The sequence below is a fragment of the Zalophus californianus genome, chromosome X (genome assembly GCF_009762305.2).
Source record: "Zalophus californianus isolate mZalCal1 chromosome X, mZalCal1.pri.v2, whole genome shotgun sequence".
NCBI lineage: Eukaryota > Metazoa > Chordata > Mammalia > Carnivora > Otariidae > Zalophus > Zalophus californianus.
Window position 1 is genome coordinate 93,033,972 of NC_045612.1, and position 15,132 is coordinate 93,049,103.

The following is a 15,132-nucleotide window of genomic DNA, read 5'->3' on the forward strand; positions in this document are numbered from 1 at the left end:
ATTCACATTGAAACAGCATAGGAATGTTACATCGTAGTGAATTTAACTTCTCACTGGACGATAACTATGGAATTTTCCTCTCCTTCTCTTCAGATGAATCCAAGGCAGTGGAGCCATATCTCTGAAAGTGCCAAAGACCTAGTCCGTCGCATGCTGATGCTGGATCCAGCTGAAAGGATCACTGTTTATGAAGCACTGAATCACCCATGGCTTAAGGTACGGGAGCCCACAGGTGGCCATCTACACTTTGTGTGAACGCTTCCAGCGACAGCAGTGTATTGCTCTAGAGGGCGACTCTTGCCACCTCTTTTCTGAGCACTTTTTTTGAGTTTTGTTCATCTTGTTTGCTGTTTCCGGACAGCCTCTGTAAATATCTGAGTAGAGAATATACCATTCTAGTGACATTCAGCCATCAGAGGGAACAGAGGCAGATTAAGGCAGAACATAGCAGGGAGGAAGGCATGTTTGTTCTCCACCGACACATGTCCCAAAGCTGTGCAACAAGAACAAGGGAAGTATTGCTGTGTTTATGACAGAAAGTTGTGATCTTTCCTTGGGATGTGACTGTATGGGTCATAACATTATTTTTATTTCAGTAGATAACTAGATACGGATTTATTGTTTTAGGAAGAAGCTCGATTTTTAAAATTCTTTCTCTCTCCCATCTTGCGAGTGAACATTAAGGAAAATGTAACATGGGACTTGAGCGAAACAGCACTATTTGATTAAGACATTCTGCAGTTCAGTAATTCCAGCAAGTTGTCCGTAGTGCAACCAGGATTTTAATTGAGCCTACCACAATGCTTTCCTTTGCATGTGAGATCCTCTGTCTTTTACTCACTCAAGGACATCACTCCAGCATCTCTTTCCTGCATCATCACTTTTCTGGCTCTGTTGAATCTAATATGCTACCGTTTGTTTTTATTACACACACACACACACACACACACTCACTCACTCACACACTCTCTCTCTCTCTCTCTCTCTCTCTCTCTCTCTCTCTCTCTCTCTCAGGCCCTTGGAGACCTCATCTAGTTTTAATGGTCTTAAGTGTGATTTGTATTCTGATGAGTCCTGAATTTATATCTTCAGACCAGGCCTCTCCCCAGGGTGATTCATTCTTAGCCCAGTGTGCAGTCTCGCCCCCTAATACGTCTCTGATTTCATCCCCTACTACTCTCCTCTTAGTCTGTTCCCCACATATTGGGCTCATTGTGGTTCCTCAGACAGCCGGCACATTCTGGCTTCAGTGCCTCTGTGTTCATCATGCTCTTTGCCTAGAACACTCTTCTCCAGGTATAGTCATGGCTTCTTCCTTTACCACCTTCAGATCTTTGCTTAACTGTCAGCTTCTTAGTAAGAGCTTTCCTGTCCACTCAGTTTAAAATTAGGGAGAAGGAGGGGCGCCTGGGTGGCTCAGTCATTAAGCATCTGCCTTCGGCTCCGGTCATAATCCCAGGGTCCTGGGATCGAGACCCACATCGGGCTCCCTGCTCCGCGGAAAGCCTGCTTCTCCCTCTCCCACTCCCCCTGCTTGTGTTCCCTCTCTCACTGTGTCTCTCTCTGTCAAATAAATAAATAAAATCTTTAAAAAAAATAAAATTAGGGAGAAGGAATGCCCCCTGCCACCAGTATTCCCAGTCCCCCTTCCCTGCCTTAGTTTTCTCCATAGCATTTGTCACCATAAGACATACCTATATTTTACTTGTTTGTAGTCTATTTACCCTCTGTAAAATACAAGCTGCAGAAGAGTGGGAATTTGGGGCTGTCAGTTCACTTCCATCCAGCACTCTAGAAAGTGTCCGGCATAGAGTAGGTGCTCAATAAATATTAGTTACTATTTAATGAATTAACAAATGAATGTTCATATTTTACATATATTATGTATTCTATTCTAATCTATAATATATTTACATATATTATGTATATGAATGTTCATATATTACACCATGCTACTTCCCTAGAAATTATGCAAAAATAATAAGGTATATTAAAATGTAGATTAATAATGTATGTTAGTGGCAATAACATGGATGATGATATTAGAGAACAGTTTTGAGATTCCAGTGGATCCTGAGTCTACGTCAAGAATTTTACTTATCAGGGCGCCTGGGTGGTACAGTAGGTTAAGCATCCAGTTCTTGGTTTCGGCTCAGGTCCTGGTCTCAGGGTTGTGAGATCAAGCCCCAAGTCGGACTCTGAGCTTGTGGGACAGTGTGGAGTCTCCTCAAGACTCTTGTCTTCCTCTCCCTCTGCCCCTCCCTCCCTCCCTCTCTCTCAAATAAATAAATCTTTTAAAAAAAAAGAATATTACTTATCAAATCTGCATTCAACCCTCCGATACACAGCTCTAGTTATTCTTGGCTTAAAATATTCAGTTCTAGTTATTCCTGATTTCCCCAGAAAAGAGTAGGTAAGCAATTCTTAGATACATTCTTAGTATTTTTTTCTCCCAGAAATGACCAGTGTAGGGGGGACTCCTATTTCTCCTTTTCCTGTCTCAGTTTCTCCATAATGGGGATCTTTTGTTCATTAGAAGCTAGTTTAAATGCCAAAGGACAATGAAAATGGCAGCCATATTAGTCATTTTTAAGACCCTTTAGAAAACTTGGCTCTCATTACCATGCATATCCTGATTAACATTTATTTTTGGAAACCCTTCTCCCTGCAGTGATTGTAGTTCTCATTCTAAATAATTTGAGCTTAATACATAATAGATTTCTGGCATCAGAAAGATAACAGACAGAAAATGTCAGTAACTTAAGTGAAGAAGTTCCAGAAGGCTATTTGAGCTCAGAATCATGTGCCATGTCTGAACTACAATTTACCTTCACTGCTTAGGTGCCATCTGGAGATGGAAGAATTCCATAAGAATGTTATCTAACTGTTGCACACAGGCTTCTTATAGTTAAATACTTGTCCATGTATACTTATGAATCATTGCTGTGGATGTAATTGGTGTTAATTTTGTAAAGACTAAATTTAAGCTATAGTTTATATATGAAAAACTCCTGCATAACTGCAAAGTGAAGAAATAAGATGGTGAACGTCCTTGTAGTGAGGAGTGCCCAAAGTCATAATACCATGACTGGGTGTCAAAAGAAAAAAAAAAAGATTTATTTCGTTGGTAAAACCACAAGAAAATGTCCTATTCAATCATGTCATATCGAAAAAGAATTTGAGTAAATAGACCAAGTAATATGTGAATGCCTTATGATTGTTAAATTATACTATGTTTAACGCCTTTATCTAAATTTATGGTGTTTGCTATGAATATTCATTCCAGCAAAAATAAGACCAACTAAAATTGTACTTTCCTTATAGATGACTGAGCTCTTTTCACACCCTTTGTAGCCTTCATATGTAGACCCTAACGTACACTGACTAGAATAAAACATGAAAAGGGTGTTGCTATCAGACTAGTCAATTTGAATTTTGGAAAAATCTATCACACCAAAGAGAGAAAGACATAGTCAGGCTGCAAAATGGGTTTTCAGATGATACGAATACAACATAAACACCCAGAAAGACAAGCTCAAAGAAGTCACAGAGGAGAAGCATCACATGAACACAGAAGTATGGGCCCAGATCACTGTCATCTGGAGCTCCAGGGAGGTCCAGAGGAGCATAGGCAAAGCATCACCAAGTGTTCAGGGCATGTGGGGGTAGGGACAGGAAGCAAACTAGTATAGTACCCTAAATGTTAGCTCTTTGAAGGATTGTGCAGTAGTAGACTGGAAATTCTGGTTTGAGGGAAGAATACCTACAGTCCAGAATGCCAAATTAAGGACTCTAAATATTAGGGTGTAGATGGTAAAAAGCTACTGCAAGCTTTTGAGTGATGATACAGTACAAGCAGTAAGCTCATACAATTCCTTTGGACTCTGTGTGCAGGTAGGTTGTCTGTTGGGGGTACAAGCACTGGGGGCAAAGAAAGCCAGTAAAAGCTATGGCTCTCCAGTCAGGAGGTAACAGGGGCCTGCACCCAGGGAGTAAAGGTGGAAGTGGGAAAGAAACAGACTGAGATTTTAAGGAAGGAAAACTGATAAGGCTCAGTGAGTGATTCGAGGTATTTGGAATTAGGAAGCCCCCAGGAGAGTCAAACATGTAGAGTGGAAGTGATTTCTTATAAACTTTTTATTTTGAAATAATTTTAAGACTCACAGAGAAGTGGCAAAACAGGAGCACCTGGCCGGCTCAGTCAGTAGAGCATGCAACACTTGATCTCAGGGTTGTGGGTTTGAGCCCCGTGTTGGGTGTAGAGATTACTTACAAATAAAAATCTTAAAAAATAAAAAATAAAATCTTCAAAAAATTTAGAAAAAGAAATGGCAAAAACAGTACAAAATTCCCATGTACATTTCACCATTCTTTCCCCCAGTGATGATATTGTTATATGACCATAACTAGGAAATTGACGTTGGAACACTTAACTGCAGGCCTTATTCAATTTTCACCAGTTTGTGTGTGTGTGTGCGTGTGTGTTTCTAGGAAATTTTATCACATGTATGGAAGTGTATAAGCACCATAATCAGGATATAGAAGTGCTCTGTCACCCCTCATGCTACTCCTTAATAATCACATCCTCCCTCTAACCCTAACCCCTGAGCCACTGATCCATTCTCCATCACTATAATTCTTGTCCTTTTAAGAGTATTATATAAATGGGATTATACAGTATTTACATAACTGTTTAGGAGAAACTGACATCTCCAGGGTGTTTCTCTTTCCCTCTCACACAACTGCCACACTCAACAGCACTTCTGACACCAAGTGTGTCTGGGTTTTTTCCCTACACCAAGCAGTTCTCTGACACCAGCTGGGTGTCCTACATTTTAATTCAGTTCTGACACTAACTGAAATTAATGCAGACCCCACAGGTTAAGGCCTTGGTCCCACAAGACTGTCCCCCACTTCAGATGCCAATCACAAGTAGTGGGTCCCCAGGTTACCCATGACTTCTGTCCGACTTGGCTACAAATTAGAGGTTCCCGTAACTCACCCCACCCCAACCTTGGGTTTGATTGTTTGCTAAAACAGTTCACAGAACTGAGGGAAACACTTAATGTGTACCAGTTTATTTTATGATAAAGAGTATGGTAAAGGATACAGATGAAGAGATACATAGAGGAAGGTCTAGAAGGGTCCCAAGCGCAGAAGTTTCTGTTCCCATGGAAGATGGGGTACACCACGCTCCCAACATGTACATGTGTTCATCAACCCAGAAGCTCTCCAAACCCCATACTTTGGGAAATTTTGCAGAGGCTTCATCACGTAGGCATGCATTGATCATTAACTCTATTTCCAGCCCCTCTCCCCTCTCTAGAAAATGGAAGGGTGGGCTGAACATTCCAACCTTGTAATCATGACTTGGTCTTTCTGGTGACCAGCCCCCGCCCAGGAGCCCACCAAGAATCACCTCATTAAAACAGACACTGCTATCACTCAGGAAATGCCAAGCGATTTAGGAACTGTCAGGAACTAGAGTCAAAGACCAAATATTAGAACAGAAGATGCTCCTAGTGCTCTTATCACTTAGGAAATTACAAGGGTTTTAGGAGCTGTGCATCAGGAGCTGGAATCAAAGACTAAATGTTAGAACAAAAGATTCTCCTAGCAGCCCTTTTAATAAAAGGGTTTTAGGGCTCAGTGTCAGGAACCAGGGTCAGAGACCTACATATTTGTTATTACTTCACAGATTAGGTTTTCTTACTCAGCATAATACCCTTGGGGTCCATCCAAGTTGTTGTGTAGATCAATAGTTCATTCCTTTTTATTACTGAATAGTACTCCACTGTGTGGGTGTACAAGACATTGTTGATCCATCCACCTTTTGAAGAGCACTTGGGTTGTTTCCAGTTTTTGGCTAATTCAAACAAGGCTGCTATAAACATCTATATACAGATTTCCATTTCTCCAAAGTAAAAACCTGTGAGTAGGATTGCTTAATCCCATGGTAAGTATATATTCAACTTTATAAAAACTGCCAAATCATTTTCCAGAGTGGCTATACGATTTTTCTTTCCCACCAGCAGGGTACGAGAGAACCAGTCATTCTGTGTCCTTGTTAGCACTTGGTAATGTCAGCATTTTTTTAACCATTCGTAATTGCCTTTAGGAACATGTTTATAGCACCTGCTTAAAAATCCCAGTTGGATGAGTCTTAACATCTGTGCCTTCTCTGTGTTGATATCCGTTGGTTGTCTTTTCTCATTCAGTTTGAGATTTTCCTGGTTCTTGGCATGAAGAGTAATTTTAGATAGTATGCTGGACATTTTTAGTATCATTATATTATGAGACTATGATTCTTATTTAAATCTTCTATTTTAGTAGGCAGCTAACCTGATTAAATTCAGAACACACATCCTGGCCCACTTTTAGGGCTGTAGTTCTAATGCCAATTTCATTTCCAAAGCCTTTGCGGTACTAGTCCGGTCTGCCCCACTTGTGCACTGCTAATCTGAAACCTGGGAGGTATTCCATACCATAGTGTCGTCTTAAAGCTCTTGCTGTGTTGATCCTGGTTGGTTTTATACATGGGTTTATTGCAGATGTGCCAAGGACTTCATACATGATTGTAAGACCCCCTTCCCCAGCTCTCTTCTCTTTGTCATCCTGCTCCTGATCTCTCAGGAGTAGAGTGCCTCCTCCTTGCTGTTGTTTGCATCAGGCAGGACTGGGAGGGTGGAAAGGGCTCTGAGGGGGAACAAGTCGGCTTCTTTCATGGTGTTCCCCTGGAGTAGGGTAGATGCAGTCAAAAGGGTTCTGTCCTGCAGAGCCAACCTCTTCTCCATCCTTGGTTAGAGAGAGTAGGCTTTTCTTAGGATTCATTTATCTGTGTTCTTTGTCCTTGGAGATTCCAGGTTATAGGCCGCTCTCACACCCAAGCGAGGGTATGTTAAGAAGCAAAAAAAAAAAAAAAAAAATCCCAGCAATATCCCCAAAGGATCACCCCTCAAGTCCTGGGCTTCCCTCCCTAGTCTGTCTCTTCAGCTTTCAGAGCCTTCTGGCAGTGATTTAGAAGGGAAAGCAAGTAATTTCTTTGTTATCAAGAACCCTAAAGAATTAAGCTTTGGAAAAAGAAGTGTTTATTCTGTTGAAAAGGGAGCGCTTTAAAATTCTGCACCAGGGGCACCTGGGTGGCTCAGTCGGTTGAGTGTCTGACTCTTGGTTTTGGCTCAGGTCATGATCTCAGGGTTGTGAGTCAAGCCCACATCTGGCTCTGCACTCACAGGGAGTCCGCTTAAGATTCCTCTCTCTCCCTCCCTCTCTCTCTCTCTCTCTCTCTCTCTCTCTCTCTCTCTCTCTCTCTCTCTCTCTCTCTCCCCCTCCCTCCCTCTGCCTCTCCCTCTGCCCCTCCCCCTGCTCATGCACGCCTGCATGCGCGTGCTCTCTCTAAAATAAATCTCTTTTTTAAAAAATCTGCACCAATGCCTATGTCTTGCTCTGGAATCCAGGCATGCCACATGTCTTTCAAGCCACTTTCCCTAGGCCCTGTCTTTTCTCTCACATTCAGCATTAGCTAGAAAACCAATCTCCATTGTGCTATCTGCAGAGACTACAAAGGGTCTGAAGACACTTTTTTTTTAATACCATTGGAAATTTTTTCCATTACATATACCTAAAATGTTAAGTAATATCAGTTTAAGCAAAATGCAGACAGATTTTAACCTCAATTCAGCAGTAGTAATAGACTCCCTACCAGCATTGTCCAATAAGAACTTTCTGTCATGAGGGCAGTATTTTATATATGAACTGTCCAGCGTGGTAGCAACTAGCCATATGCTTGAAATGTGTCTAGTACAACTTGAAGAACTGAATTTTTAATTATATTAAATTTTTTTAAGATATATTTATTTGAGAGAGTGCACATGCAGATGGGGGGAGGGGCAGAGAGAGAGAATCTCAAGCAGGCTCCCCACTAAGCATAGAGCCTGTCTCAGGGCTCGATCTCACAACCCATGAGATCACAGCCTGAGCCAAAACCAAGAGTCAGACACTTAACCACCTGAGCCACCCAGGCATCCCTTAATTATATTTAATTTTAATGAATTTAAATTTAGATAGTCTTGCCTAGTGGCTACTGTACTAGACAGAGAAGACTTAGGCTCTTCATTCAAAAACAGGCTGTTACTTGGTTCACCCTTTTTTGGAAACAGTGAATAAATAAAGACAGTTAGAAATGGGTCACAGGTTTGGTCCCCTGTAATGTTTACTATATTTTATTTTTACCTTTTTCTTATGTGATAGGAAAAATATTATCATTTAGAAAACGACCCAACTTATTTAGTAAGCTGTTTGTTGATACATGCATACATACATACTTACAGCACTCCTAAATTACTTTACATCAGAGGTTTGTACATATTGACTAACAAAAATAATCATTTTTTTACTTTATTTTATTATGTTAATCACCATACAATACATCATTAGTTTTTGATGTGGTGATCCACGATCCATTGTTTGCGTGTAACACCATTAAAGCTGATCGTGTACCCATACAGCATCTCATTTAATCTTAATAAAAATCCTGTAAGATTAGTTTTCCAAAAAAAGCTGAGAGAATGTAAGGTCCTAAATGACCCAGAATTTGAACAGAAGTCTTTCTGACTCCAAAATCACTGTCTTTCTGCTGTATTATACAGCTCCTTTTCATTTGGGTTCTTTTTCTTCTTGTGTTAAAGACCTTCCTGGGTTTGTTTGTTTTCCCCTCTTTTCTATCAAAATGCAAAAACAAGTTTTACTCAAAAAGTAAAACAAAGCCCATTTTGATGTTTGTTTTTCAGTATATGTTGGTTAAATATCAGAAGGCATAACACAACTTAAAATTTTTTTTTTTACAGTTTTTTAAATTGAAGTTTAGTTGACATATGTTATATTAGTTTCAGGTGTACAAGATAGGAATTCGACAGTTCTGTACATCATGCAGTGCTTGCTACAATAAGTGCAGTTACCATCTGTCACCATACAAAGGAATTATAGTGTTATTGACTATATTTCCTACGCTGTACTTTTCATCCCTAAGACTTATTTATTTTATAACTGAAAGTTTGTACTTCTTAATCCCCTTCACCTATTTTTGCCTGTCCCCCCCGCCACCACCCTCCACTCTGGCAACTACCAGTTTGTTCTCTGTATTTATGATTCTTTTTCTGGTTTCGTTTGTTCATTTGTTTTGTCTTTTATTTCTTTAAGTAGGCTCCATGTCCAATGTGGGGCTTGAACTCATGACCCTGAGGTTGAGAGACATGTTCTACCAGCTAAGCCAGCCAGGCACCCATTTTGTCTTTTCAATTCCACATATAAGTGAAATTCTATGGTATTTGCCTTTCTCTGTCTGATTTAATTTAGCATAATACTCTGTAGGTCCATCTGTGTTGTTGTGAATGGCAAGATTTCATTCTTTTTTATGGCTGAGTAATAGTCCATTGTGGTGTGTGTGTGTGTGTGCGTGCGCACGCGTACCCCATCTTCCACAGTAACAGCAATCCATTAACAGATTCCATTGCTTGTCATAGAATGCTAATTTTATGCTTGTCTCTGCTAGTTAATTATTCGATAACTTCTTATGTCTTCTATTGGTGAACCTGTTCTGGCTTAGTGCAGGAAAAGGAGAGTAAGTCCCTAAAGATAATAAAATCATTTACAAGATGTTTAGCATATAGAATCTGGCAGATGTACAAATTGTAGTCATTTTGACATCAAGCATTGTATGTGCACTCAAGAAAAATATAATTTTGCTCTCCAGTAGAACTCTTGTTACATTTAGTCATTAATATAGAAAATAAATTTTAAAGTGTTTGTATTCATTCCTGGGGAATTTCAGTGATAATAAGGTGAAATTTTGACAGGATTGACTATAAAATTCTACATTTAAATTCAAAAATAAATTTTGTCAGCATATGATACCAAAACATTAATTTTAGAAGTGACTCACATGCAAACATGAATTTTAGTTATAAAATAATAATGTGATCTTGAACTTAATTTACAAATATTATATAGTATCCAGATTAAGAAAATTAAGAGGTCCACTTCATACTAATTAATCTTCATCAGGTATAATGCATCTCCTTTTTCCCAGCTGCATAATAGGATATAATGTTATGTTCCTACCTTGTTGTGAAGAATAAGTAACATAAACATATAAAGCACTAGAACAATGCCTGGCACATAATAAGCCCCTCGATACATGCTAACTATGATGATGATAGTTATGTCCATTTGAGCCATGACTTTTGAGATAATTAATGTGTAGCATTCTCTCTACTATCTTATATAGTTGTTTTAAAGAATAAATGAGAGGGGCGCCTGGGTGGCTCAGTTGCATAAGCGTCCAGCTCTTGATTTCAAGTCAGGTCATGATCTCAGGGTCTCGAGATTAAATCAAGCCCCGAGTCAGGCTCTATATTCAGCAGAGTCTACTGGAGATTCTCTCTCTCTCTCTCTTTCTGCCCCTCCCCCTGCTCTTGCATGCTCTCTCTCTCAATAAATCTTTTTAATTAAAAAAAACGAAAGAAGAAGAAATGGGATAATGCCTGTGAAAGTCCCAAATTGAGTGGCTGGGACAGAGTTAAATGCCAACTTAATACCTTCTAAATGTTTATGACCCTCCAAAAATTCATTTCCAGCCCAGATTTCTCTCCACTCCAGGCTTGTATGTCCAAGTACCTACTTGAATCTCCACTTTAGATATTTGAAGCATAATCAAAGCTACAGTCCTGATCTCTTCCCCATCTCCATTGGTGTCAGACTCCTAGTTGCTCACGCTGAAAAACTTGGTGTGGTCTTTGACTCCTCTCTTTCTCTCACACCCATCAATCTCTCAGAAAATCCTGCCACTCTCCAAAATATATTCAGAATTAAGAACTTCTGTTCTTGGAAAGACACTGTAAGAAAATGAAAAGCTATGAACTGTGGGAGTATCTGATAAAGGACTTACATATTTAGATTACATAAAGAATCTCTTCTCTTGAACTGTAGTTGACATACAATATTATATCAGTTTCAGGTATACAACATAATAATTCAACATTTATATACATTATGAAGTGACCACCATGATAAAACCTAGCTATCATCTGTCACCGTACAGAATTGTTACAATATTATTAACTGTATTCCCTTTGCTGTACGTTACATCTCTGTGTCTTATTTATTTTATAACTAGGAGTTTGTACCTATCAATCCCCTTTCCCTATTCGGGAAGAATTCTTAAAACTCAATAAAACACACAACCCAGTTCAAAATGGGAAAATGTTCAGAACAGGCACTTCTTCTACAAAGAAGATATGTGGATGGCAAATAAGTACATGCAAAGTTGCTCAACATCATTAGTCATCAGAGAAATACAATGTAATGCCACAATGAGATCTCTATATACACATGTATCAGAATGACTAAAATCAAAAAAACTAACCATACCAAGTATTGGCGAGGATGTAGAACAACTGGGAGTGATACATTGCTTTAGAAATGTAAAATACGTTGGAAAACAGGTTGGCAGTTTCTTAAAAAGTTAAACATACTCCTATAATACAACCCAGGCAATCTACTCTTAAGTATTTACCTAAGAGAAATGAAATACATATCCATACAAAGACTTGTACGTTCATGTTCATAGCAGCTTTCTATGTGATAGCCAAAATTTGGAAACAACCCATGGTCAATAAACAGATGAATGGATAAACAAATTGTGGCATATCCTTACAGTGGAATGCCACTCAGCAATAAAAGGGACTGAACTATTGATACTCGCAACTTGATGGATGAAGTTCAAAACCTTTATGCTGAGTGAAACAAGTTGGAAAATGAGTATGTACTGTCTGGTTCCATTTATATAAAATTCTAGAAAATGCAAAACCAATCTACAGTGACAGAAACAGTGGCTGCCTGGGGACTGATAGGGAGAGGACAAAGGGACGTAGGGAAACTTCTGAGAGTGATGGGTATATTCATCATCTTGATCGTGGTGATGCTTTTATGCTTATATACATCAAAACTGATCAAATTATACATTTTAAACATGCAGTTTGTTATATGCTAATTATATCTCAGTAAAACTTCTGCAGAAAACAAAACATATTCAGAATCTATCTCCTTTTCACCTTTTTTATTTTTCCATCTGATTTTTTTTTTAAGATTTTATTTATTTATTTCTCAGGGAGAGAGAGAGAACGACCAGGGAGAGCAGCAGGCAGAGGGAGAAGCAGGCTCCCCGCTGAGCAAGGAGCCCGATGTGGGACTGGATCCCAGGACCCTGGGATCATGACCTGAGCCGAAGGCAGATGCCTAACACACTGAGCTACCCAGGCGTCCTCCATCTGATTTCATCTATCATCATCTCTCCCCTCCCAGATTACTGCAGTTGCCTTCTAACTGGTCTCCCTGCCCCCCCTTTTTTTCTTAAACGCTTGCTCCCTTCTAATCTGTTCTCAACACAACAACCAAGTGTTCCTTTAAAGTTGTCAGATCATGTCACTTCAGCTCAGAACTCTCCAGTGGCTCCCTCTCCCACTCAGAATAAAAGGCCCTTTATGGCCTACCCCAGCCTTGTCACCTCTCTGATCTGATCTACTATTTGCTGCACACACACGGGTCTCCTTGCTAGTTCTTGAAAATTCCAGGTGCACTCTCTCCTTTGGGCATTTGGATTGGTGGTTCTCCCTGCCTAGACCACTCCCTCACCACTTTTGGGTATCCTCACAGTAAGTGGGCCTCCTTTGGCCATCCTATTTTAAACTGCAGTGTACCCAATCCCTCTTACTCTGCTTTGCTTTTTGCTTTATTCCATAGCACTTTTATCATACTCCATAATTCGCCTTTTTGTATTTTCTTCTCCTATTCGAACATGAGCTACACAAGGGCCTGAATCTTCATTGGTTTTGTTTACTCGTGTATCCCAAGTGCATAGGACAATGCCTGGCACATAGTAGTCTCTCAAGAAATATTTCTGAAATGAATACTTACCCAAACCTGATACATTGACAAATTAGAGTAGAACCAAAGGGGGTGTTAAGAAGAATGACAAGAGGGCGCCTGGGTGGCCCAGTTGGTTAAGCGACTGCCTTCGGCTCAGGTCATGATCTTGGAGTCCCAGGATCGAGTCCCGCATCGGACTCCCTGCTCAGCAGGGAGTCTGCTTCTCCCTCTGACCTTCCTCCCTCTCATGTACTCTCCCTCTCTCATTCTCTCTCTCAAATAAATAAACAAAATCTTTAAAAAAAAAAAAAAGAAGAAGAAGAATGACAAGAGGGGCGCCTGGGTGGCTCAGTCATTAAGCGTCTGCCTTAGGCTCAGGTCATGATCCCAGAGTCCTGGGATCGAGCCCCGCATTGGGCTTCCTGCTCAGCAGGAAGCCTGCTTCTCCCTCTCCCACTCCCCCTGCTTGTGTTCCTTCTGTCGCTATCTCTCTGTCAAATAAATAAATAAAATCTTTAAAAAAAAAAAAGAATGACAAGAGGTTTAAAATATACATGAGGAATAGTTGAGGCAACTGGAGACATCACAGAGAGTAGACTTAGTGAAAGCATCATCCCCCTCTTAGCTACTGAAGGGTTATTACATGGAAGAGGTAGTATGTTTGCTCCATCATGTCGCAGAGGACAGAGCTAGCCCAAACAAGCCAGGTACGGGCCCAGGCTAAGTAAAAACATTTTGACTTTCTTAAAATTGTAATAAGCTGCTATAAAATAATGATCACCTACTGGACAAGGTCAAAGAGAATAATCCTGCATCAGGGATTGAAGACAATCCCACATGGGGAAATGGTTGAATTAGATGGCCTTGAAAAGTTTGTTCTAGTTCAAAGATACTGTGATTTTTTTAAATCCAGTTATTCCAGATGACTCCAAATGCTCAATCATTTGTGGAGTTAATTTTTCACATGCTTGTTTTACCTGACAAGATCATATCAAAGGTAACTTCATACTTTCATAATTATGGTTAATTATCTTAGCCATATAGCCATACCTGAAAATTATATAACCCATTATTTTAGCCTTTATTATTGCTGAAAAGATTATTTTACTATCACTTTTGACCTTAATAGCCTTCATTTGAGAATGTTTACCAGTATCATGGAATAAAATCTCCAGTATTCTAGAATTCAATCTAAGTTTCATATTTAAGAAATTTGGGCTTGTTTTTGATTAAGTTTCTTCACTTTTTTAAATGGCTACATATGTTCATTATCTTTCTTTTATAGGAGCGGGATCGTTATGCCTACAAGATTCATCTTCCAGAAACAGTAGAGCAACTGAGGAAATTCAATGCAAGGAGGAAACTAAAGGTAATTAAAGAAGTCAGAAAAAAGCTTTCTTACAGCTAAATTCTCACTTATGAAACTTATTTCAATAAGATTTTGGTTTTTAAATCATTTAAGGTAATATCTAAGTGTGAATCTAAACAAGAGGTTATAATAAATGGAAGATTAACCACATTTTAGATTTGTATTATCCTGAAAATTCATAGCAGAGATATAATTACTTTTTCTAATTTTTTTAAGTATTTATTTATTTATTTATTTATTTGAGAGAGAGAGAGAGAAAGATAGTGAGAAAGAGCACAAGCAGAGGAGGGAGAGGGAGAAGCAGGCTCCCTGACGGGCAGGGAGCCGAATGCGGGACTTGATCCCAGGACCCTGGGATCACAACCCAAGCTGAAGGCAGACACTTAACCAACTGAGCCACCCAGCCACCCAAATCAAATGGAGATTTGAGAAAATCTCCATTTTCTCAAATATTTTGACAAAATGTGAGTTCAGCTCAATGGAAACAATACTGGATTAGAATTAGACAACCATCACAAAGTAGTAAAAAATCCCCATTACCTTGGTCTACTAGAAAATATTTTCAAATTACCTTTCTCACCTTTTATTCTTCTTCCTAGGTACCTTTCTCCTTTTACCACTCTCTCTATCCTCTACCTCACCAAAAAAAATACGATAATTATCCATATGGGGAGCCCATTTGATTTTAAAAAGTTTTGAAAAACACCAAACAAATAATGGAGTCTTTTAGCACTATTCAAAAAAATTTATTCATTCATTTATTTATTTATTTATTGAGAGAGAGAGAGAGAGAGAGAGAGAGAGAGAAGGCAGGGGCAGAGGGAGAGGGAATCTCAAGC

The 15,132-nt window shown here is 39.4% G+C and overlaps 1 protein-coding gene across 13 annotated transcripts in view; it reads left to right on the forward strand.

The window, feature by feature from the left end:
- Positions 1-15,132, forward strand: part of CASK (calcium/calmodulin dependent serine protein kinase) — a 357,703-nt gene that overhangs the window by 231,875 nt on the left and 110,696 nt on the right. For all 13 annotated transcript variants that reach the window (XM_027608009.2, XM_027607997.2, XM_027608005.2 and 10 more), the window contains exons 8-9: positions 94-216; positions 14,210-14,293. In XM_027608009.2, the coding sequence (XP_027463810.1) occupies positions 94-216; positions 14,210-14,293 (207 nt within the window). The remainder of the gene's footprint in view (positions 1-93; positions 217-14,209; positions 14,294-15,132) is intronic.